General features: G+C 44.4%; 1 protein-coding gene across 4 annotated transcripts in view; it reads right to left on the bottom strand.

Annotated features, from left to right (window-relative positions):
• RNF213 (ring finger protein 213) overlaps window positions 1-24,945 on the bottom strand; it is a 132,155-nt gene that overhangs the window by 70,722 nt on the left and 36,488 nt on the right. For all 4 annotated transcript variants that reach the window (XM_043462756.1, XM_043462747.1, XM_043462765.1 and 1 more), the window contains 17 exons: window positions 23,040-23,262; window positions 22,467-22,522; window positions 21,213-21,366; window positions 18,166-18,342; window positions 14,548-14,637; window positions 13,430-13,552; window positions 12,351-12,531; window positions 10,585-10,758; window positions 10,048-10,197; window positions 6,971-7,560; window positions 6,478-6,640; window positions 4,632-4,849; window positions 3,643-3,783; window positions 3,370-3,537; window positions 1,655-2,810; window positions 796-989; window positions 181-336 (listed from right to left, as the gene is read on the bottom strand). In XM_043462756.1, coding sequence (XP_043318691.1) covers window positions 181-336; window positions 796-989; window positions 1,655-2,810; window positions 3,370-3,537; window positions 3,643-3,783; window positions 4,632-4,849; window positions 6,478-6,640; window positions 6,971-7,560; window positions 10,048-10,197; window positions 10,585-10,758; window positions 12,351-12,531; window positions 13,430-13,552; window positions 14,548-14,637; window positions 18,166-18,342; window positions 21,213-21,366; window positions 22,467-22,522; window positions 23,040-23,262 — 4,114 coding nt within the window. The remainder of the gene's footprint in view (window positions 1-180; window positions 337-795; window positions 990-1,654; window positions 2,811-3,369; window positions 3,538-3,642; window positions 3,784-4,631; window positions 4,850-6,477; window positions 6,641-6,970; window positions 7,561-10,047; window positions 10,198-10,584; window positions 10,759-12,350; window positions 12,532-13,429; window positions 13,553-14,547; window positions 14,638-18,165; window positions 18,343-21,212; window positions 21,367-22,466; window positions 22,523-23,039; window positions 23,263-24,945) is intronic.

Genomic DNA, 24,945 nt, shown 5'->3' with positions numbered 1-24,945 from the left:
ACTATTCATTAATAAAAGAATCTTTGTATTCCATATTCCATGCATTATTTAAAAATAAGCTTAAAGATTCTTCTTTACTAACACTGCACTCAGTTACTCTGCTAAGGCAAAAGTGGGGAGTCACAAACATGAATAAAAGCCCCTGCCCCGACAGCAGCATGAGAGTACCCTGATACACACCAGCTTCGAAGGCCTTCGTGGCAATGTCGAATTCCTTTCTAGGATTTCAATGATATATAAGTGGCAGGGGTTCCGAAACCACATCTTCCCATTTATGTCCATTAAGTAATGGAGAATGAGGAGTTTGAAGAGAAACACCCAAATACCAGTCCGCACCTAAGGATACAATCATGTGGGTCTGTTAATACTTACACAGAAGAGAGCAGTCCTCCCAACCCTAAGGGCCTCCTTATTCTGCTCTATTTTACAATGATACTGAGTATCAATGAATGTAGAAAAAAGAAATTCTTTATACTGGGGATAGGGTAGGGCAGGATGTGGAAGCTGTGTCTTTCTCTACCCAGCCACTCAGCTAGAACCTGGGGGCAACTTACTGAAGTGAAAGTGAAAGTGAAAATGTTAGTCGCTCAGTTGTGTCTGACTCTTTGCGACCCCATGGACTATATATACCCTGTCAGGCTCCTCTGTCCATGGAATTCTCCAGAATTCCAAAAATACTGGAGTGGGTAGCCATTCCTTTCTCCAGGGGATCTTCCTGACCAGGGATTAAACCTGGGTCTCCTGCATTGCAGGCAGTTTCTTTACCGTCTGAACTATCAGGAAAGCTCGACTTACTGAAGAGGTCACGTCAAAGTGGAATATTATGGGTCTCCTCTGATACTGGGCATCCAGGAAAGGCAGAAGGGACCCCAGGACTTCATTCTCATCCACCTGAGGGTCAATCAATCGAATAACTTTTCGAGTCACTTTTGCTCCATTAAACTGCATTTTCAGCTGGCTGTGCAACCTCTTCACAAACAGAGACCTTCCTGTTGACATGAACATATGAAAATTAGATGCCAGGGCTGAAGATCAAGAATGAGAATGTCCAGAAAATCACTTCTCTTTGTACAAAATTCAAAACTGATGCAACCTAACATCAGCTTAAAGAATACATACTTGAGCCATCAAATTTCCTTGCTGTCACCCACCCAATAGCCCTGCTGCTTCCTGGGACTAAGTCTGAGAACTAAGTCTGAGGTCAGGACAGCAGAGCTCGCTTCATGGGGGAGGGGAGCGAGTGTCGCTGGACAGAAGGGAGTACCAATAAAGGGATGCAGTCAACAGAATGGAAATCACGATGGCGACTGAAGGTGGAGGCATTGTTTCTTCTCAAGACACAGGAAATATACCTTGTCCTGCTCAGAACCCACATCAACCCCAAAGTAGTCAATGGACTTAAAAAAGAGAGAAAGAGAAAAAACAGCAGAGAAGCCAGTTTAAAGGAGGAAGATGGCTCAGCCAAGCTGGGACCGGGTGAAAAAAGTGTCCCGCTCCAGTGCGGGGCCTGATCTGTAACTTCAGGTGAGTCAATCCTCCGGAGACTCAGTTCCCCACCTGCAGAAGGGCTTATCTGAGCTCACCTCACTCCCCACTGGACAAGGAAGGGCCATCAGATGGTCCCTGGGACCGGGGACTCAGCAGCCATTATTACCTATGCCCGCTCTCTCCGAGGCTACGATCCCAACACACATGCGGTCCTGGAACACGGCGGCAGCTGATGGGGTCTGTTCCGGGACTCGGAAGTGGTGAGCCAGGTAGGCCTGGATGTCCTTGAGGGGCGCCTGGGGGGTGACGAGGACCTTGTGCTGGCTGAAGGCCGAGGGGAGGTAGCAGTGCTCCCGCTCACAGTCACAGACCATCACGAGCCGGTAGTGCGTCCGGTGGGGCTGCATGCACAGCCTCCGGAAGAGCGCCTCTGCCCAGCAGGCCACCTCGTAGCTCAGCTGGTCCGCATACAGCAGGCTATAGACCCCGAGTCCCTGGGAGCCTGGGGTCAGGCAGCGACGCAGGAGCAATGCCACCTCCTCGAATGTGGTTTCTGGGGTGCAGAGCAGCACTTCATCGTAGGTGGGCAGGGGCTGGTGTGGGGTCCGCATGTAGATGGCCAGGGCGGCTAACAGCACCTCAGAGTGGCCACAGACGATGAGGTTGGGCTGGCCCTCCTGTAGGCTGTGGGGGAGCTCCCGCTGCACAGGGGGTCCAGCCATCCTCGCCAGGTGGGCCAGACAGTGGCCAAGGGCGTCCAGGTCCAGGCAGTGAGGCAGGAAGGCACTCATGCATGTCATCGAGCATTTCATGATGACCCTCAGCTTGTCCACCAGTCTGAGCTCAGAGAAGAGCAGCAGTGGCAAGTCTTCCACCACTGTACTCTCCTGGTGGCTGCTGGCCCTTCCGCGGGGCCCCCTGCAGGCCTCCGAGACATCCCCCGGGGTGCAGCTGCCTTTGATGAAGGACAGCATAGTGAGGGCAGCGGCGCTGGGCGTCTGCCCCCCGAGCTCCGAGCCCAGGTAAACCAGCTGCTCAGCGGTGTAGTAGTTGAGGTAAAAGTGCTCAGCTCGCTTCTCTGCCACGAATCTCTCCCAGTGGCCCAAGAAGTCCTCCAGCTGCTGGCAGAGGGCTTCCAGCAGCTGGACGACTGGCCCGCCCTCCACCAGTGGGCCCACTAGCCTCAGACAGAAGTCCAGCCGGATGGAGACACCCTTTAGGGGGGTGCAGTACACCTCGGCTGACCAGGCCCTGAACAGCAAGTTTCCAGAAGAGTAAAGGTTTATAAACGACTGGACAAGCCTCTGAACGTTGCAGAACACCTGCAGAGAGAGGACATGTAGTCTAGAATAACACAAACAGAGTTATAATTTGAAGGGCTGGGCTTCATGGCCCTCCATGGTTCACCGTGGGATCTCAAGCATGAGATTGATCATGCAAGGTCTCCCTTTCTTATTTCCATAATCTCTTTCTCAGGAAGCAATATGTTGTGAAGATAAAGGATATCATTTATAAAGCACAAATGAACTTTACAGAGTAAAAACTCATAATCAAAAGGAGAGACTTACATAAACCAATATGCCTTTACCATTGTGGTTAATGTGGATTTTGATGAACGATGTCCAACTACATCTTTAAGTATTTGGGGATGCTTGCTGATTTACGGAGCAAATGGACATCTCTTTGGGTCATGAATTCGAAATACATGCACTCTGCAAGACCCACTGGCTCTACTCCCCACAGTTTTAAAAGCAGAGTGATTCCTATGAATTAAAGACAAACTCAATCTCTTCTGACTTCCCAGGCACCTCAGCAGTGAGAGTGCTCAGCCCAAACAGATGGGATTAGGACACTTGCTCCAACATAGATACAAATCCTTACCTCGGAAAATACCTCTACGACTTCAGCATTGCTGTGTTCTTTCTTGCCAGACATCAGCATCAATTTGTTCAAAAGTTCTTTCAGCTCTTCTAAAGAGTACTCTCGCTTCTCCTCGTGGCCTCCCTGGCCCTCGGGAAGGATTAAACGAAGAACTGTGTCTGGGGAAATCTGTGGAACAGGGCACAGTCAGAGGTCGATTTGGGGAGGCAGAAACCCCCCGACGACAGCAGCCCTAAGAGCCTCCTGCAGCTGTGCCTGCGACGTGAGGCTCACCTTTTGGCCATGCGTGGGAGCCTTGATCACATAGATGCCTCTGCTGTTGATCGCTGTCGCCAGGGACAGGGACGAGAGCTCCACAGACCCATGACTCTCCTTCACTGTCTTCAGCCACTCGAGGTTCCGGGCAGAGTCACGCTGTCAGGACAGAAGGAGAGAAAATGGGCTGAAGCTTAGGCGTGATCTTCTTCCTGCCACTCTCCCCACCTCTGCCTCCCAGGGACAAACGCCTCCCCTTCTCTGGCCCAGAATGCCGTCACCCACAGGGGAGGCCTCCCTCATCTGCTGCCCACCACTGCCACGGGCTTTGGCTCTCCCTCCTGGGTCACGTGCTTTTGCTACAATGGACTGTTCCCCTGTGTTCCCACCCAGTGCCCTGGATCCGTGGATGGGGAGCGAGAGGCATGAACTCAGCTCTCTGTGAGAAGGTGGCTGTCAGCCGGGCCCTAACCGGGGTAGTGCTGACTGAAACAAGCATGTGAGCTGTGTGTGCTCCTGCCGTTCCTGTTCCCTCCCTCACCCCAGAGGGGCCTCAGCCATCTTGTTGGGCAAGTTATAAACTACAGGCTTACTGGAACCCTGGTGCAGCTGATTTATGTACATGGAAATGTTTACTTTTCTGATCAAAAATGAATCTGTGCCAATTGTGGAAAGTATGGAAAAATACCAAAATGTATAGCATATTAACTAACAATTACCTCCATTCAGAGAAAACCACTGGTAACATTTTAGCACATTTCCTTTCAATCTTTTTTCCCATATATTTCCACCAGAGAGATCACTCTTATTTACACGCAGTTTTATATCCAGTTTTCTAACAATAGGACAGAGAAAGTGCTTCCATATGGGAAGAAAAACTGTTTTCAAACATCCTTTTAAAAGGCTGCATTAAAAGCCTGCCATGTGGGTGTGCAGTCATGCCGCTAGTGTTTCTAAGTGACACTTTATTAAACTTAACCTGCTCTGGAGCCAGAAATAAGACTCACCAGTTTCGTGGGCAGGTTATGGTCATTATCCAGAGCCTTCCACAGCTCTCTCAGGTGTTGCATGAACTCATCAAAACCCGCACTTGTGTCCAGCTCATAGAGCAGGGGCGCGTAACCCTGCACAGCATCGTGGAAGCAAGCCACCCGGTCCACGTCAATGTCGTTCTCCCCCGCAGAGATGGAGGCCAGGTCCACGAACACCTTCAGCTCGGTGATGCCTGGGGCAGGAGGGGTAGATGAATGCAGGGCCATCCTCTGATGCCAGGAGCCCCCAATCTGGAACAGTGCTCCTTACTGATGCTATACCTGGATAGTGGACTTTTAGGGTTTTCCCACTCTGCTTCAATAAGAACTTGGGCACTTTTTCTTTTGCCATTTATGTTGTTGTTTAGTGGCTAAGTCATATCCAACTCTTTTGCAATCCCATGGACTAGCCTGCCAGGTCCCTCTGTCCATGGGATTTCCCAGGCAAGAATACTGGAGTGTGTCGCCATTTCCTTCTCCAGGGGATCTTCCCGACCCAGGGATTGAACCCTACTCTCCTGCTTGGCAGGCAGATTCTTTACCACTGAGCCACCAAGGAAGCCAAGTCATTTATGTTGATACTACTGAACAAGACCTGACCTTACTGAACAACACCAATGTCTGGGCATTGCATGGGTTTTTTTGTGTGTCTTATTTCACGCAATCCATGTAATATTGCCATTTCATTATTAAAAGTAAGCTTAGCTGGTGAATAACATGTTGACAGTCATCTACAATCAACAGCTGCTTACTAATCAAACGAAGCAGTGAAGCTGGGATAAGATAAGCATGCAGCCCATCCCCTGTCCCTGGACAACAAGACCATCCATCTTCCTTCTTTCCTGCCTCCTTCTTCCCTCCATGCATTAATTCTGCCAAAATCACCCAAGCCACAGAGCTAAAAAGACTGCCAAGCCTGTGCACAAGGATAAGTAGGTGCAATTACATCTAGAAGACAAGGCTGCCTTGGCTTCTAGTAAAAAAAAAAAATCAACCAAAGGAAAAAACTAAAGGGACATAATTTTTAAATGATCGCCTGCTGTTCACAGCATGCATCCAGAGTGAGAGGGGAAAAAAAAGTAGCCAAGAAAATGGCTTTTACACCAGCAAATGAGTGATACTATCTTGATATAAATTCTATGTACAAACCTAGGCACACTTTGCACATTTACCTAATGAATACAGATGAAAATTTGCTAAGAGACTAGATTTTAATCATTCCAATCACTAAAATAAAAGGAGAACTATGGGAGGTGATGGAGGTCTAATTATAGTTACAATGGCAATCATAAGATATAAATGTATTAAAGCAATGTGTCACGTACCTTAAGTTTACGTAATGCTACAAGGAAAATAGTGAAGTGAAAGTCACTCATTCGTGTCCGACTCTTTGCGATCCCATGGACTATACAGTCCATGGAATTCTCCAGGCCAGCATACTGGAGTGAGTAATCTGTCCCTTCTCCAGGGGATCTTCCCAACCCAGGGATCAAACCCTGGTCTCCCACATTGCAGGTGGATTTTTTATCAGCTGAGCCACAAGGGAAGCCCAAGAATACTGGAGTGGGTGGCCTAGCCCTTCTCCAGCAGATATTCCCAACCCAGGAATCGAACTGCGGTCTCCTGCAATTGCAGGCAGATTCTTTACCGACTGAGCTATGAGGAAAGCCCTTAGGTGTAAAATTCATTTCAATTTAAAAAGTTTGAATGTAAAAAATTCAGAACATGATCGAAGGAGTGACTGCCCAGAAGTTCAGGAAGACCACCCCGTAAAGATCTAAATACTCTCCAGCCTTCTGGCCACCAGAGTGATGGACTGTACCTCTGAGAGCCTCCTGGACCCAACTAATGAACTCCTTTCTCTGGGACAGCTCCTTCAGACACTGACACCGAGTCTCATCTATATCCTGCAGAAGCTTTTTGGCATGGATAATTTGCTGGTTGATACGGTCCAGTTTTTCGTGGCGAAAGTTGTCCAAGACAGTCTAAGAAAGTCATCAGAGAAAGCTGTCAAAGACAGTCTGCAAGACAAGGCAGTATGTGGGCTGAAACTGGCTTCTGAACCCCCAAACAGAACTATGCTGACCATCCCAATAGTCCCTCCTACCAAACTTCTAAAACTGACACTAGCAGTCACACTACTGGTAAACAAAGGTAAAAACAAAGCCCTTGGCATATTCAGGCATTGAATAGAATACAAATAACCCTGAAGGAAGCTGTGAAATCATCTTGCCCAGTTTTTCAAAGCCAGAGATCTGGGATCTCACCCCTACCGCCCCACCCCCAACCCCAGGAGTCCCCAGTAAATGACTCACAAAGCTTAGTAAGGTGTGGAGAACACTGAAGTCACCAGTCAGGCCCAAAGTCTCTTTGACCTTCCAGATGACCTTGGCTGAGTCGACAGCCTGATGCAGGTGATGGTATTCCTTGATCTGCTGGACTCGCTCCTTGATCCAATCCTTCTGATCTCTGGGATATAGAGCACACATGGTCTGGAGGTCTTCAGTTAGGGCACTGTAGTTATTCACAAAGTCCTTGAAGATGTCATCAATTTCCCCAAAGGTGACCTCCCCTGACTTCAGATCCTGATACAGTTTTGTAAACCTTCTGAAACAAGGACAATATAAACATTCATACACCTCTTCAGGCTGAAATATCTCCCTTTCCAAGTTCTCTTCTGGCTCACTCAGCTTCTGTGCGGCTTCTGCCCAGAAGATCTGGAAGATGTGACTGTCCTTTAGCAAATATGCATTTTTGGCCATTTCTTGGACTTCAGGGCTCAGGTTATAATGTGTTGTCCACTTTGAGTCAAGGGAGGTGGCTGACAAAGTCACTGTCACAACTTGGTTTAACTTTTTCCCATGGAGGTCTTCCGAATGTCTTTCAGCAATCTCTCCAAAATCCACTTTTGAAACCATAAGAGAATGTCAAGTCAAACTCTACTCACAATATCATTTTGTTTTACTTTCCCAGTTTTCACTCCCCTTGCTGCTCTTAAGGAAATGCAAGAGAACACACTTGCTGCCATTTGTTCTCAGTGAGTGTCCCTAAATCTCCACCCTCACCTTGCTCATCAGTTTTCATGACAAAGAAGGCTTTGCAACTTCTGGGTGAAGATGACAGTTTGAAATCTACACATGTTTCCACTCCCTCCCCAAATCCTGCTGCAATGACAGAACTGAGATTGTTTTTCAAAAGCCATAAAGCAACAGGGCTGGGAAGTATAGAAAAGGAGACCACAGCAACAAAACTTTGGAACTCGAAAAGCAGATGTGCTGGGGGTAAACAATGTTTCAAGCCTGAGAACTTGGGGTCTTAGCCCATAGTGGGGAAAGCTGAGATTCTGCCAGGTGTCTGTCATCACAGAATTTCCCACATGCACAGACCCTGGCTGCACAGATGCTGGAATTTGGGAGGTGGTGATGAGATAAGGAGGACTGGGCTGAAAGTCTGCATAACAAGTCATCCAACAGGCTCGTTTTCATCCCAACCCATTCCATCAGCAGGCTGAAGGCACCTCCTCCACCCTGGCATGCAACAGGTAGTTTATATTCTAGAGAGGCTCTAGAGGGCTCACAGACGGCTCTCTGGATTGGGGGGGGGGGTCTCGGGTACACGGCAGAACAAAGGCATTTCCAGACACCTACCCTTCGTCAGGAAGCTAACGGTTGGTATGTGCCACTAAATTTGAGAAGCTAGAAAGGAGAAGAGAGGACACAGGGAGTAGAAGGAAGGACTGGCGCTAGATACGCATCTTAGATGCTGAGAACCCTCCAGCCCTCATTTCTGTCTTGACTCCTAGAGACCTAGCAGGCAGCCCTATATCTTCCAGGCAAGAGACTAGTGATCTGAGTAGCCCAAGAGAGAGGCGCTAAAGATACAGGCTATTTCAAAGCCTAGCCACCCCACCCTCAGAATCCCCCACCAGGGCATTAGTCCCCTCTCTTAATATAAACAGATCAAAAAGAATTCTAGACAGAGGGGCAAAGCCTTAAACATGAAAAATAGACATTAAAACATACCAAGAGATAAAAGCAACTTGGAGGAAACAGGAAACTATTTAAGAAAAAGAAAATCTCTAAATCAAAAATATAAAAAATCTCAGAAAGATATGATACTATAACCATGAACCAGAACAGAATAGTATGGAAAAAGGATCGCTCAAAGCAAAAAGAGTTCTTCTAAATTAAATACAAGTAAGAAGAAAAAGTAAAAAATTTAATGGCAAGGTTAGAAAGAAAACTTAAGAAATTGTTCAGAAAACAGAACAAAAGACATGGAAAATACGAGAGAAAATGTATGGACATTAGATGACTACTCCAGGAGGTCCAATATCCAACTGTGGATTCCAACAAGAGAAAAAGTAATCACTTAACTAACACAAGAAGTTTCCCCAGAACTCAAGGACTTAGATTTCTAGATTAAAAAGACCCACTTAAGTATGCCCAGTACAGCAGATGGGAAAGAGATCCATTCCAAGGAACATCATCATGACATTTCAGAATAAGGGGGACCAAAAAAAAAAAAAATCTCAAGAGCTTCCAGGGCGAGAATATGTCATCCACAAAGGATTAGAATCCCAACCGACTCTAAACAGTGACCCTGCAAACACAATGGAGCCAGGAACCCCAAATCCTGAAGGAAAGATCTGCACCAACAACAGATCTCCTATGAGGGCAGATGTTTTCAGACAAGCAAGAACTCCTGGGCCCCTTACTCAGGAGAAACAGAGTGTGTATTTCACTAAAACACAGGAGTGAGAGCAGGGAGCCATGACACCCAGGATACAGATCCAGCCGAGAAGAGAGGCAAGGTACCCCTAGGATAGCTTATCTCTGGTTTGGCGAGATTTTATCTGAAAAAGCAAATGGATCTCCTTTTGAGGAAATTCAAACAGTTGGTAGAGTCTGGCATTGAATTAAAAAAATAAATACATTGAAAACAAAGCATAGGACAAGATAAGAATTTTAAATCTAGAGAAGATAGTTTGCATAAGAAGTGAGAGAAAATAATGGCTCGGGGGAAAAGAGTGCATTTACATAGTTGTGACATTTAAACCCTGAGGGTTGATGAAATTATGATAAAATTGGAGGGAGGTGAGATTGAAAAGGCTATGTGTATAAGACAGAAATTGGAAAAACAAGGAAATCTAAATCCTAATTTTCCATAAATGATGTTTAAATCTAAAAAATCAAGAAGCAGGCTATTTACAGCTATGTCAGTAATTAACAGAAAATTTTTAACTTTATTAAAAATTAACACATTAGAAAAAGCCTCCCCCCTCCAAGATGAAGGGCTTCTATTCTGATATGTTTTTAATCATATTCTCCTTTGACCCTTCTCCCCTGAGGACCTTGCAATTTTGTTTATTTTAATGCTTTAAGAATATCACCTTTTATCACGTCTTTTACCCTGCCACACAACTTCAGGAGAGAGTCAACATTTGTCTTCTCTTTCTTTAGAGTGAATAGTTCATTCTTCCTCAGACTCAGCACTTCCTTCATAGTTTGTTTTCTGTCTTGGATTAAAGAACTTTTACTCTCTGGGAAAAAAAAGAAAGGAAAGGAAGTCAGTAGAAATAACAAATACCGATTTTGTGTCAAGCCATTTCTCGAACCTCCCGTGAACGTGCTCCACATGCTGGGCTGTGGGACGGTGATGCCGGAGGCTGTATGCACGGCTACTCCAAGATGTCCCTGTGTCAGTCAGGAGGAATAAAAACAACCAGTATTCTAACGTGGTCAGTATTTTATCACTTCCCCTAATTTTCCTGAGGATTAGAAGCCGTCCCATGACAACTTCCTGGAGAGAGAAGCCATCATAAAGATGACAAAGTTCACCTCTCTATAAGACACACAGGCAAAGAGAGATGCTTCTGAGCTCGCAACTCCTCAGGAGCCTGAAGTCCACATCTCAACGTGATACTTACGTAACTGCCAAATGTCGAGGAACTGATCCATGTGTTCTAGGATCAGCTCCAGGTGCCCAACTAAAATTGTTCCATTGATGAGGTCATTTGTAACTTTTGTCAACACAGAGTCCGCAGTGGCCATCAACTTCTTGCCTTCCTTGGTAATATTTGCTAATATTTCCTCGTTGGTTCCTGACCAAGGTAAGAAGAGAGTTAAAACGGTAGGTACCCCACTTCCTTCCCACATTAATGGATTTCCAGTAACCTCCTATTGCTCTGCCCCAACTTTCATATAATAAAGCAAAGTCATTCTGTATTCCTAGGTATATTTCTCACATTCTTTAGAGGGCAGGATTTTCAAACATACTTAGTTGAACCACCAGAAATTTTCTTTCCCAGTAATATTAGGATCATACATTTGGGTCATGTCATTAAAAGCAAATATAGAGGCTTTATTCACAATTGCAAAATCTTGGAAGTACCCAAGATGTTCTTCAGTAGGTGACTGGACAAACCATAGTCCACCACACAACTGAATGCTATTCAGTGGTTTAAGAAGTGAGCTACTAAAAGGAACCTTTGATGCATATTGTTAAGTAAAAGAAGCCAATCTGAAAAGGCAACAGAGAGTATGATTCCAACCATATCCCTTTCTGGAAAAAGGCACAACTGTATAGGAGAGGAGAGGGAAGTGATGAACTGCTGGAAAACAAGGAAGTTTGAGGGCAGTGAAACTGTTCCGTAGGATATGGTAATAGTGGATGCACAGCGTTATTTAAACATTTGTCAAAATCCACAGAAAGTACAGGAGTAAACCCTAATGTAAACACTGGACTTTACTTACTAATAACATATCAATATTGGCTCATTAGTTATAACAATGGTACTGAAGCAAGTCATTAATAATAGAGAAAATTGTGTGTGTTGAGTGGGTAGATACGGGAATACTCTGTACTTTCTGCTTAATTTTTCTTTTCTTTTTTTTTTTCTGCTTAATTTTTCTGTCAACTTAAAACTGCTCTAAAATATGAGGTCTGTTAATTTAAAAGACACAAATGGAATATTTTCAAGTGAGTAGCTTTTAACAGACAACAATAGAACAAAAAGAGCCAAGTCAATCTTCTTATCTGATCACTACAAAACTCTGGCATGAGAGGAACATGGGTATTTTTTTGTTTATTTTTTTAAGACCGTCTCAGTAATTTGATGAAATTGACACTCACAATAATCTGTGGTGCTTGTCCATTAGATCTGAACCTATGACTCACACATAAACCTGAATATAACATTTTTAGGGCAACACACGTTTCCCCTCTTTGGTCACAAACTCTGGGGTCATGGAGGGTAGGGGTGCAAGAATCAGGCAGTACTTAGTTTTTGCTAAGGTCACCAGTACTGGACTGGACATTTTCATGGATCTCAGAATAAGAAAGACAGGGCTTGAGATACAGACACACTGGGTTTGGATTTCAGTCCTTAACACTTATTATCAGTGAGACCTTAGGTAAATCACATTACACTCTCCACCTCAGCTCTTGGTCTGAGGTTACTATGTCAGCCCAGTAGCTGGAGTATAGCAGGTATTCCATGAATGGTGGCTTTCAGTGTTAGTTCTCAATTATAATACAAGATACTCTGAGCCTTCCTGGGTCTGTCCGTCCAAGCTGCTTCTTTTGACAAACATCAACCCAATCTAATGGACTAACAGGTCAAACACTCTGCTGCCACTCTTGAGTCAGGAAGTGCCACTGAACAGATGCTCCCAGCACCCTCCATGAACATACCATATAACTTGAAGAGGTGCTTGATGTCTGGCCATGTGAGCAGGTGATTCAAAACCCCACCCAAGTCGTCTACAAACTCCCCTCTACTTGTTGGCCAGGACTTGGTGATCACAGCAGACACAAGGTTGCCACATTTTTGCAAGTCATTATAAGAGATTTTCCCAAGGATACTGGTTTGAGACTGTAAAAACATGAATAAAGAGAGGGATATTTAGAAGGTTATATGGTTGATTTATTTTTTAACAAAGAAGCAAATTACCTACCCAACAGCATTTCAGAAGTCTCTCATAACTAGTTTTACAATGCCTCAAAAAGCCAAAAGAGTAAATAAAATACTTAACTTTTCTGAGGGCATTTCCATTTTCCTGTCCACTGTCTCCTTAAGATTGAACACTGGGGATGTGGAAACAGGTACCCACAGAGATACTGACACAACCCACAAATTACCCCCTTTTCTCTTGCTCAGTGCCATTTTTCTTGGAACTTTCACATTATTCAAAACATCAAACATAATACAAGTAACCATTAATATTGGTACTTTGGTATTATTAACTGTAATTATTTTATTTTATTTTTTTAATTTTTTATTAGTTGGAGGCTAATTACTTCACAACATTTCGGTGGGTTTTGTCATACATTGATATTTTAAAGTTGCCTACAAACGACACACACATTTTAATTCTCTTCGTAAGTGAATTGATAAAATCTTTTCAACTCTGAACATTTTTCTTCCATAATGCTTTGTTAACCTTTGGGGTCCTTTACTGCATGCTAACCAAGGGATAATACCAAGGGTGGGTGAGTGGCAATGATAATAATGAGGCATTTAGGAAAAACCTGCAAGATTGCTGGAGGTTACATGTGAGCTGCTTGATGCAAAACAATAGCAGGAAGCTGAGCGCACTTTACAGAATGGGTAGAGAACACTGGATTTCAGGGTGGGGAGGGGGATGCCCAGAGCCCATTCTTTGCTTGGGTGCAGAGTCTCGGAACCAGCAGTGCTTAATAGGCTTTGGTTGGTGATGTCAGAAAGCAAGCGTGCATGCAAATGCAGTTCCTGAGTGGGAAAGGTTGTTCACCTGGCAGACCGAGCCCACGGCTTCAATGGCACACATCTCAAAGCATTTCGCCACACTGTCTTCTGCACCTGCAGCAACCCAATTAGAGTTGCAGAAGGCAGAAATCTGGAAGAGAGGCCTCTCCTGCAAGACGGGAAGACGAGGGTGTGAGAGGTTAGGGGTGCCACACTCTCAGACCCTGTGCAATGAAAACACCCTAGTAATTTTCACTTTCCTAGTGTTGTATCAGCTCCCCATTACTGTGGCCTTCTTCCCATCCCACGAGAAGCATGTCCTCCCCGCCTCTAACCATTAGACCAAAAAGGCCAAAATACCTACTTAGCAGAAAAAGCATCTGGCACAGCAGCTTGCAAAAAACAGGTGAAACTGAAAGTGAGAGTCCAACTCTTTGGGACCCCATGGACTACACAGTCCGTGGAATTCTCCAGGCCAGAATACTGCAGTGGGTAGCCTTTCCCAAGGGATCTTCCCAATCCAGGGATCGAACCCAGGTCTCCTGCATTGGAGGCAGATTCTTAACCAGCTGAGCCACAAGGGAAGCCGAAGAAAACTGGAGTGGGTAGCCTATCCCTTCTCCAGGGGATCTTCCCGACCCAGGAATCAACCCGGGGGCTCCTGCATTGCAGGCAGATTGTTTACCAACTGAGCTATCAGGCAAGCCCGCAAAACACAGGTAAACTTTTTGAAAAGATTTCTTCCTTGCTTCTCTTTTCCTAAAAAGACCCATTTAACAATTACACATAAGCCTCTCATGTGTTTTTAAAAAGCTGAATCTTCTAGGGTCACAGGCCTTAATTAAAAATGGGGAGCACTTTCGTGTTTCCCCCAGTTGTCACTGGGTTTAACAAGGCTCTTGTCACCAACAGGCCACTTAGAGCAAAAAGCACATAGGCTTAGTTAGTGCCTATCTGAACTTCACACAAGCAAGGGTTCCCCTGGTGGCCAGAAACTGTGCCCTTATTCTTTTCTGGGATACCATCTATGGTCAAACTATTAAGGCTGAATCAGAAACAGAGTCACCTGAACCCCATGCCCTGTCCATTCAAATGCAGGCATCACATGTACTAGCTAGTCCATGTGGTCTGGTTCCAAAAAGAACATCCCCTGCCTTTCAGTACCTGTTTGAGCCTCCCTGCCATGTCCCTCAGCAAGGATTCCTTCCAGTCATACTCCGTGGGGAAGTTTATTTCCACCAGTCGCCTCCAGACCTGCAAAATCCACAAATAAGGGACAACCACTAAGACACCTAGATGCCACCATGGATTTCTATAAAAGAAGGCAATTACAGTCAAAGAGCACAGTGCTTTGAGGACACGTGGGTTCAGACTCAGTTTTGTCCAGTTGTCTGCTGTGTCACTGGTAAGTCAGGGCAACCCACTTTAGCCCCATAAAACAAAGGGTCCTGAATGATCCAGGTCACCATTATGGTCCACTACTGCTCTTCATCCAGAAAGGATTTACCTCCATTGTTTTAATTTCAAAAAATTTCAAACTTAAGAGAAAGTTGCAATAACAGCATAAGGACACCCATATACTTTCAGCTAGACTCCCCAACATTTAAAGTGGCTGCTCTATCTCTTTCTCTTCTGTGCTCCCTTTAGTCTATCTAGAAACAGGCATTGTCTGTACTGAACCAGAGTTGCAGATGCCATGCCCCTTGGCCCATAAGTCCTGCACAGGCATTCCCAACCCCATGGCCCTTCTGCTACACACAGTAGTTCAGGTGTCACTCTGAGGCCCGTTCACTCGGATTGACATCTTTCTCATCTTTCTCCCTGCCCACATTTTGCCACTGTTCACTAATCAACTAACTGGGTACAGGGTCCAACTGAGGGACACATGGCATTATCATGTCTCCTTTCTAGGGAGTTCTCCAGCCTTTTCTTTCTTCCTTTATGACAGTGAAAACACTTTTTTGCTTTCCCATTATGGTTTATTGCAGGATACTGAAGATAGTTCCTTGTGCTATATAGTAGGATCTTGTTGTTTATCTGTTTTATACGTTAATAGTTTGTATCTGTTAATACCAAACTCTTTAATTTATCCTTCTCCCACCTCCTTTCCCTTTTGGTAACTAACAGGTCTATTCTCTATGCCTGTGAGTTTATCTCTGTTTAATAAATAAGTTCATTTGTGTTTTATTTTCAGTTCAGTTTAATCGCTCAGTTGTGTCTGACTCTTTATGACCCCATGGACTACAGTACACCAGGCTTCCCTGTCCATCACCAACTCCTGGAGCTTGCTCAAACTCTTGTCCATCCAGTCGGTGATGCCATCCAACCATCTCATCATCATCCCCTTCCCCTCCTGCTGTCAATCATTTCCAGCATCAAGGTTTTTTCCAATGAGTCATCGAATCAGGTGGCCAAAGTATTGGAGCTTCAGTTTCAGCATCAGTGCTTCCAATGAATATTCAAGTCTGATTTCGTTTAGGATTGACTGGTTTGATCTCCTTGCTGTCCAAGGGACTCTCAACAGTCTTCTCCAACACCATAGTTCAAAAGCATCAATTGTTTGGCATTCAGCTTTCTTTCTGGCCCAACTCTCACATCCATACATGACTAATAGAAAAACCATAGCTTTAACTATATGGACCTTTGTTGGTAAAGTAATGTCTCTGCTTTCTAATATGCTGTCTAGGTTGGTCACAGTTTTTCTTCCAAGGAGCAAGCGTCGTTTAATCTCATGGTTGCAGTCACCATCTGCAGTGACTTTGGAGCCCAAGAAAAGAAAGTCTGCACTGTTTCCATTGTTTGCCCATCTATTTGCCATGAAGTGATGGGACTGGATGCCATGATCTTAGTCTTTGGAATGTTGAGTTTTATGCCAGCTTTTTCACTCTCCTCTTTGACTTTCATCAAGCGGCTCTTTAGTTCCTCTTCGCTTTCTGCCATAATGGTGGTGTCATCTGCATATCTGAGGTTATGGTATATGTGTTCTATTTTAGATTCTGCATATAAGTGATAGTATTTGGTATCTGCCTTTTTTCATCTGACTTACTTCACTTAATATGATAATCTCCAGTATAATACTCTTCTGGCCATTACTCATTTTCATATTCAGATTGCCTCAGATTTGGCTAGTGAGAGCCCCTGCAGGCAGCTTCTGTTGCTTTTTAAAAAAAAAATGTAATCATCTTAGATGAACAGAAATATCGCAAAGATAGTACAGAGAGTTCCAGTTAACCCAAGTGCTAATACTTTACGAAGCCATAATACAGTTGTGAAAACCAAAATTAGCATTGATAGATTACCATCACCAAAACCACTAACTCTATTTGGATTTCACCACTTTTTCCCACAATCATTCTTTCGCCCTCCAGGGTATAACCTAGGACATCACCTGGGTCCTGTCTGCTTGTGAAATGTCACCACTTGGTTTCAAGTACTTTTACTTTATGATAATACAAGGTGTTTCAGGCTGGCCATGCACTTCTTCAGCCCCACCTTTAGAATCTGCTGTTCTTTCCAGAAGCACATGGATTTTTCTGTTTTGTTTTTTAGAGGGAATGGCATTTAGAAGTCATGGCTGGGTGTGCTCACAGACCTGGGTGTCACCATCTCTAGGCCCTTTCAGTGGATGGAGCTAGGAAATGTTGCTTTTAAAATCATGAGTTCACACTTCACCTCTAGCTCTTTTCAAACCATAGACCTCCTTTCCCCTCCCCTGCTCCATATGTTCCCTCCTCCAATGAGAAAGAACCCAAGCTTCCAATAGCAACAACACTTGCGTCCCTCTGCCCAGCCTTACAGTACACACAACATAGCTTCAGACTTGCTACATTCCACTGCCAGCCACAAAACTTCCAAATCAAGTTCAAGATTTATGTGTTTTCTCTGTTTTGACCTTAGACTCTGTCCCTGTGAGGGTGAGTGGTCAGAGTTCTGGGCTCTGAAGTGAAGTGTTAGTTGTTCAGTCATGTCCAACTCTATACGACCCCATGGACTGTAGCCCACCAGGCTCCTCTGTCTATGGAATTCTCCAGGCAAGAATACTGGAGTTGTTGCCATTCCTTTCTCCAGGGGATCTTCCCAACCAAGAGATCAAATCAGGTCTCCTACATTTGCAGGCAGATTCTTTACCATCTAAGCCAGAATACTGATGTTCTGGGCTCTGGGTGTTTGGATCAATGATCCTCTCCCCCTGGTGTGGACAGGTAATATGTCTGAATAAGACTGAGATGTAGTGAGAGTTATCTGTTTTTGTTCATGCACAGTTTCAGGGATGTGATTTTATGATGATCTCATTAAAGTATCCCTGGAAGACAACAGCCTAAGTCAGAGGGCCACATGCTTGGTTTGTTCATGTCATTTTCTAGAACTTTGTCCTGGAGCCAAGTCTTTAGGCCCTTCCTCCTCCTCCTTCCCAGCATAAGATTCTGTCCACATCTCAATTTCTGGAAGCTCTCCCTGCCTCCGTACCTTTTGGGTCTGATTTCTAATTTCCTCACGTTCAGATGCTGCTCGGCCCAGTTTCCCTTTTATGGAAGCCTTGTTCTTATCTTATTTTCTACGGTCAAATCATAACCTGAGCACAGCATTAGACGTGAATGCCCTTCCCCACCGGTCACCATGTCCCAACAAGCTCTGTCCCCCCATCCCGCTGCCTCACCACTGATGTGGGGACCACAGTCCACCCGCCAGGGAGTCCATGCCCTCAGTCCCCTCAGCTGTTAGGGGAGCAGCTGTCCATTCTGCAGAGGAGACCCCAGTGTCCCCTGCACTGGACTGGCTTACCTCAATCTCCTCTCTGTAAGTGAAGGTGACAGGTGAAAAATAAAAATACCCAGTCTGGAACATGCTCTTTTTAAAAATTTTCCGAAGCCAAGATTTTGTAGCAGCGAGGGTCCCCTGGAAGACCGTTTTTACTGAATTCTTCTTTCCAGTTTCATCTCCTGGCCCTCCTGCTGAATCCTGTCACCGCAAGAGAGAGACGGAGTTGAATCGACCCCACATGGCAGACCCAAAGGATCATCCAGATACTTCTCCACCCGCCTCCGCGGCTGATGCCACCTATGCACACGGCAGAGCCTGCATATTCACAGCACTTTCATTTCCCTGGCATTTCAGCTTCACTCTGGGTGGACAGCATGGGGGTCCAGGTAGGAGAAGCAGTGGCATGAACGCCCCCTCAAGTGACCCCAGGTAACTGTAACAGAGGCGATGCTGCCTCACCAACCAGTAACCTCCTGGTTTTTGAGCCGACAGACAAGGGAGAAGGGTGCACCACGGGCTCAGAGCTTCCAGCAGCTCAGAAAGCCAAGCTCATGTAAACTCTGTCCCCGACTGACATGCTAGGGCCCGGAGGAAACCCAAATCCCTACCCTGGTGCTCTTTCCTTGCGGTTCTCCATTCATTCCCACCTCCTGAAAAGCCCCTTTTCCTGGGGGTCAAGGGCTCTAGGGATGGGGATGCCTCTTTCCTGCTCTCCTTCCCTTTCTCATCAGAAGCATCTTTACCACAAAGTGGATTCAGCCATCAGCCCACTTAGAAAGAGGCCTCTCCCAGTTCTGATGTGTATTCTCTTTTGCTTCAACCGAGTCCCACAGATTGTATAAGTGTCAAGGCCCCCCAAACTGGATCTCTGGTGTCACTCCCTCCTTCCGGAGATGGTTGGCCCAAGGGCTAGAGACATCATAGTGAGGCGGCTGCCCAAGGAGCTGATCGCTAAGTGGGAGACCAGTACAATCAGTAAACAGGGCAAGTAACAAGATAGGAAAGGCACATAATGGGTGCTGGGGATTTCCCTATAGCTCAGATAGTAAAGAATCTGCCTGCAAAGCAGAAGACCCAGGTTCGATCCCTGGGTCAGTAAGATCCCCTGGAGAAGGAAATGGCAACCCATTCCAGTATTCTTGCCTGGAGAATTTCATGGACAGAGTAGCCTAGCGGCTACAGTCCAGGGAGTCACAAAGAGGCGGACAGAACTAAGCAACTAACACACAAAGGGTGCTGTACCCAGTCTTGGGTGTGTGTGTGGAGGGACAGGTTCTCCCCTGAAAGATTCAGGGAGCTCTGGGCAGAGTGTGAGGGGTAGGCTGGGTTATGTGTGGGCAGGGGTACAGCTATGCTGGCAGAATAGCACACAGGATATGGGTGGTATGGGTCAGCAACAGTTCTCAGCTGAAAATGGGACATGCTGGCCCAAAGTGAAAGTCACCAAATGGGCCAGCAACTTCTCGAATGATCCGGAAACTTTAGCAGGGTGTGCGTGCCATCTGCAGTCTGGCCTAGCCTAGACCCAGGCTCCATCTCCAGCCATGCTAGCCTACCTGCAGAGCAGCAGGATCCTCTCCTCCCTGACACGCACACGCTGCTCTCTCATTCTGTGGGAACGCCAGCCCCTCCAAAGGCCCCGTGTTCCCAGGGCACCTTATGGACACACCAGTTTAGTATTAACCCACTGTGCTGCAATTATGTGCTCACTGGACTGCCCCCTCCTATGCACCCCTGCTGCCACGCACCTCTCTTCTCCATCTGGGTGTGCCCTGCAACCAGCAGATGATGGGCTGTAAGTGAACAACCCAAGCCTAAAAATCTTCTCTAGAACTTTCGCCTTTCCTCCTTGTTTTTCTCCACCTGATATCCTGTCAATCCTATCAACCCTTTATGTTGGCACATAACCAAAAGCTTTTCAGAACCTCTTCATATACTTTGCTTTTATTTAATTTCAGTTTTGCAAAGCTTTTTCTTTTTATGGCACAGGTAGAGAATTTGGACCAGACTGTGGTTACACTAATCTGCGATCCCAACCAACATTCAAGATAGTTATTTCTGCAGGGACATATACCGTAAGTAACTAACAAATTTCACATTTCTTGAACACAGTTTATCTAGAAGTTGGCACCTGCATAGGATGGTTTAAATAATATCCACTTCAGGAAAAAGCAATCATCCTACCAATGTTTATTTTTAAATGTTCCCTTGGTATTTTTTTAAAAAAGAAAAGCTAAAAGGAACAAAGATAAAATACACACTTAATTATATCACTAACATCACAGTTATGACTTGTCAAATGGTCGGTCTAAATAGGAAATCACCTATCGCCTTCATGTGGAAGCTCAAACTCAACCGAGTGAAGATCACACAACAATGGGAAAAAATGAGCTGTGGACACATGCAACTGCACAGATGGATCTCAGAGATGCGCTGAGCGATGAAAGCCAGACACAAAAAAGGACAGAGTTCCAAGACAGGTAAAACTGACTTGTGATGGTACTAATCAGGAGAGTGCTTACCACTGGGAGGTATGGAGGGAGGGGGCACAGAACTCTGGATTGTTCCTACAGCTTGATTCGGGAGGTGGTGCTTGTGTGGAAAGGCTCTGAGGTGTGCACTGGGGTGTGTGGACCTTGCTACTGTATTTGAGTTTCAGTGAACAGGAAAAAGGCCCAGGTGGGAAAGATTAGGCATGAACATGCATTTGGGTGGGGAGATTCTTGCTTGAAGTCCTGGCCACTTGAGGGCTCTTGAATTTACCCAGTCACAGCTGATACTCTACACTTGAACTTCTGCACTGCCTCCTTTCTCCGTTCTTCCCTCTAACGTAAGCCCTGGGGGCAAGCATGCAGACCCTGGCTGACCAAAATAGCCTCATGAGCAGAACAAAACCCGCATCAGGTATGTACTGACACACCTGAAGGCGGAATCAGCCGTTCTGTCATCCCACAATCCTAGACTCAGCCTAGCTCCTTTTTTTTTTTTCTATCTCCTTTTTGAATAGAGGATGCCTCAGGTTCCATAGTTCTGCTGGGTATGGCATTATGTGTACATGTTCCACTTACCACTACAGGTTTAAGTATAATAATTCTGCAAACAATCTCAGCAGATAAGGCAGGCATCTCATAAAACGTGTGGGCTTTTGATATTCTGCAGGTAGTTTCGTGAAGTTTCAGGCACACAGTCAAGTAGGACTGTATCAAGGGCTCCTCAAGAATCCTAACCCACAAAGAGTTGAGAGAAATGAATGAAGTAATTTAGGAGGAATTCGAAAACAGTACCCATTATTCATGACAAGTTCCTTCCCTTTAAAACGCCTACAAGGAAGGCATGTACTTGATCCCATATAGGATAACATCCAGAACATTTCCATTAATTTTGAATTTGTGACTAAGATAAAAAGGAAAAAAAGTCTTTTGGTATGCCTCCATGGTCTGAACTATTTTAACAAAAGCAAGTTAAATTATTTCCAAGTGCATTCCTTTGTTTGAAAATAATCTTAAGGATGGATATTACCAAAGATTCAAATACCATACAATTTTTAAAAAAGAATCAGTAAGCTACAGGGAGGGAAAAAAAAAAAATGCTAGAAGCATATGTCTTGTGCATGAAATTTCTTTCAGCTCTGAGTGGACCTGCTTATTGGCTGATACATGACCAGAGCTGAAAGGTAGGGAGCTGATCAGGAGGGTTTAGAAGGTGGCAAGAGACAGGAATTACTGGGGTGATTCTGTAATACACAGAATTAGATGGGGTCCATGAAGTCCCAGGTGCTTGGCGTTAATGCAGATCTGACACTCCCACCTCCATCCTGAACACTCTAAGAATTCAGGTGAGGCGATCCTGGCAGTGCTCTGAGAAGCTAAAAAGTTACCTCCCACATTTGTTCATTTTGTACACTGTGCCTCCAGGGTGTCAGAGCTCACACATATTTGCAGGAGCAAATGATTTCAGATCATTACGGAAAGCTACCTTTGTATTTATTTTCAGCTTCTCTGACTTGCAAAAAAAATCTGAAGACTAAATGCTGATAAGATGCAGGACACAAGCATGAATATGTAATATGACGATAATCACTTAAAAATAAATGACAAAAGTGCACAGGAAAAAAATCAGATGAAAATAAACTGAAATGTTAGCACCTGATTTCTATACTTTTCCCTTTTTAAAAAAGTAGGATGATTACATCAATACCTTGAAAAAAGAAGTGGAATATATATTAATTTATGGCCTTACATTAATGACAGCAACTATGGCATAAACCCAATCATAAGGGATAACCTTGTACAAGAGAGATTACCTTTTACTTTTCTACTTACTTTTCCTGATAAATATCCAGAAGGCACAACAGCATTTTCAAAGTATTCTCAATACTCTAGGGTGGGGAAGAAAAGAAAAAAGGGAAGATTTAATCATGATGCCACTAATCTTTGTTAAAACAGAACGAAAAACAAAACAAAAACACACCCCAAAATAATAAGGCATAATAATTTTCTTTCTATAAACAAGCTTTAAGGGGCTCAAGTACTAATCTTACACCTCTTACAAATAAAACTTAGGATTTAAAACTAAACCATTTTTTCCTCCCCAAAATGGGAAAGGACAATAGCAATTCGGAAGTGGACCAGCATGCAGGATAACTTCTAACCCTGACTTGCACAATCTCACATATCCAAAGGCTGTTGTTTTATTGAATTTTGTTTACTGAAACAGAATAAACTCAAGTAAATTAACCCCTTACCCTAAGAAATATTGACCCTTCCCAGTTCTCTTATATCTAAGTGCTTTACCAGGTCAGGTTTTCAGAAAAGGAGAATCACAAACTCTGACTGATTAGTTTTTGACCTGCTTTTGTTAAGCCAGGTCTCAAGAGCTGATTCCAGACAACAAACCTCGAGGTTTCTTGGAGAGATTTCCTGAAGTCCGTCCAGACGGTACCAAGTCCCTAGAAGACAGTCCAGGACACGAGGGGGACACTGACTCAGGTAATCGATGAGGTGTTCCATGTAAGGAGCCAAGTTACTCAGAGGAAGCAAACTGAACCAGGATCGGAATAGATACTTATCCACATTCAGCAAATATCTGTTTTTTTCCATTAGCTGGAGTAATTGTATCCTTATAAGGGAAAATTGGAACAGAAAAAAAGGGCAGCAGGGAGATAGGTAAAAGAGACAAAGTTAATTAAAATTATGTTAGAAGGGATCTAGAAAGTTCTGATTTCAAAAATAACTGAAATGCCAACAACTCAATCAAATAAGAAGTAAACAATAATATACTAAGAATTCAGCAACATGGATGAACTCTGAGGACAAGATGCTCAGTGAAATCACCCACTCACAAATGAACAAATAATTTGATTCCACTTATGTGAGGTCCCTAGAAAAGTCAGATTCATAGAGACAGCAGAGTAGTGGGGACCAGGGACTGGTGTTGGTGGGAGAATAGACTACTGACTATTGAGAACACAGTTTCAGTTTTACAAGATGAAAGGTTCTGGAGATGAATGGAGGTATTGGTCGCACAACAGAGTGAATGTATTTAACACCACTGTTGTGGTGGTGTACACTTAAAATGATTAAAATGGTAAATTGTAGGTTCTGTATATTTTACCACAATAATAAAAAAATTCAGCAAAAATTAAGCATTTTCAATACATGTATATGTATGGCTGAGTCCCTTCACTGTTCACCTGAAACCATCCCCACACTGTTAATCTGCTATACCCCAACACAAAATAAAAAGTTAAAAAAAAAGAATTAAGGATTTTCCAGCTTTATTGAAATATGGCATATGACACTGTAAGTTTAGGGTTGATTTGATATACTTACATACTGCAAAATGATTACCACAGTAACAATACTTGATACCTGCATCCATTGTGTCATATAGTTACCATTTCTTTTCTCTGATGAGAATCATTAAGATTTAATCTCTGAGCAACTTTTAAGTAAACAATATAGTATTATCAACTAGAATCACCATGTTGTACATTCAGTTCGGTTCAGTTCAGTCGCTCAGTCGTGTCAGACTCTTTGCGACTCCATGAACCGCAGCATGCCAGGCCTCCCTGTCCATCACCAGCTCCCGGAGCTTACCCAAACTCATGTCCATCGAGTCGGTGATGCCATCCAGCCATCTCATCCTGTTGTCCCCTTCTCCTCCTGCCCCCAACCCCTCCCAGCATCAGGGTCTTTTCCAATGACTCAACTCTTCCCATGAGGTGGCCAAAGTATTGGAGTTTCAGCTTCAACATCAGTCCTTCCAATGAACACCCAGGACTGATCTCCTTTAAGATGGACTGGTTGGATCTCCTTGCAGTCCAAGGGACTCTCAAAAGAGTCTTCTCCAACACCACAGTTCAAAAGCATCAATTCTTCAGCGCTCAGCTTTCTTCACAATCCAACTCTCACATCCATACATGACCACTGGAAAAACCATAGCCTTGACTAGATGGACCTTTGTTGGCAAAGTAATGTCTCTGCTTTTTAATATGCTGTCTAGGTTGGTCATAGCTTTTCTCCCAAGGAGCAAGCGTCTTTTAATTTCATGGCTGCAGTCACAATCTGCAGTGATTTTGGAGCCCAGAAAAATAAAGCCTGACCTTGTTTCCACTGTTTCCCCATCTATTTCCCATGAAGTGATGGGACCAGAAGCTATGATCTTCATTTTCTGAATGTTGAGCTTTAAGCCAACTTTTTCACTCTCCTCTTTCACTTTCATCAAGAGGCTCTTTAGTTCTTCTTCACTTTCTGCCATAGGGTGGTGTCATCTGCATATCTGAGGTTATTGATATTTCTC

This window comes from Cervus canadensis, chromosome 1 (genome assembly GCF_019320065.1).
Source record: "Cervus canadensis isolate Bull #8, Minnesota chromosome 1, ASM1932006v1, whole genome shotgun sequence".
In the NCBI taxonomy this organism is placed as follows: Eukaryota; Metazoa; Chordata; class Mammalia; order Artiodactyla; family Cervidae; genus Cervus; species Cervus canadensis.
The sequence above is the reverse complement of the archived record's forward strand: the minus strand, read 5'-3'. Positions and strand labels throughout refer to the sequence as shown.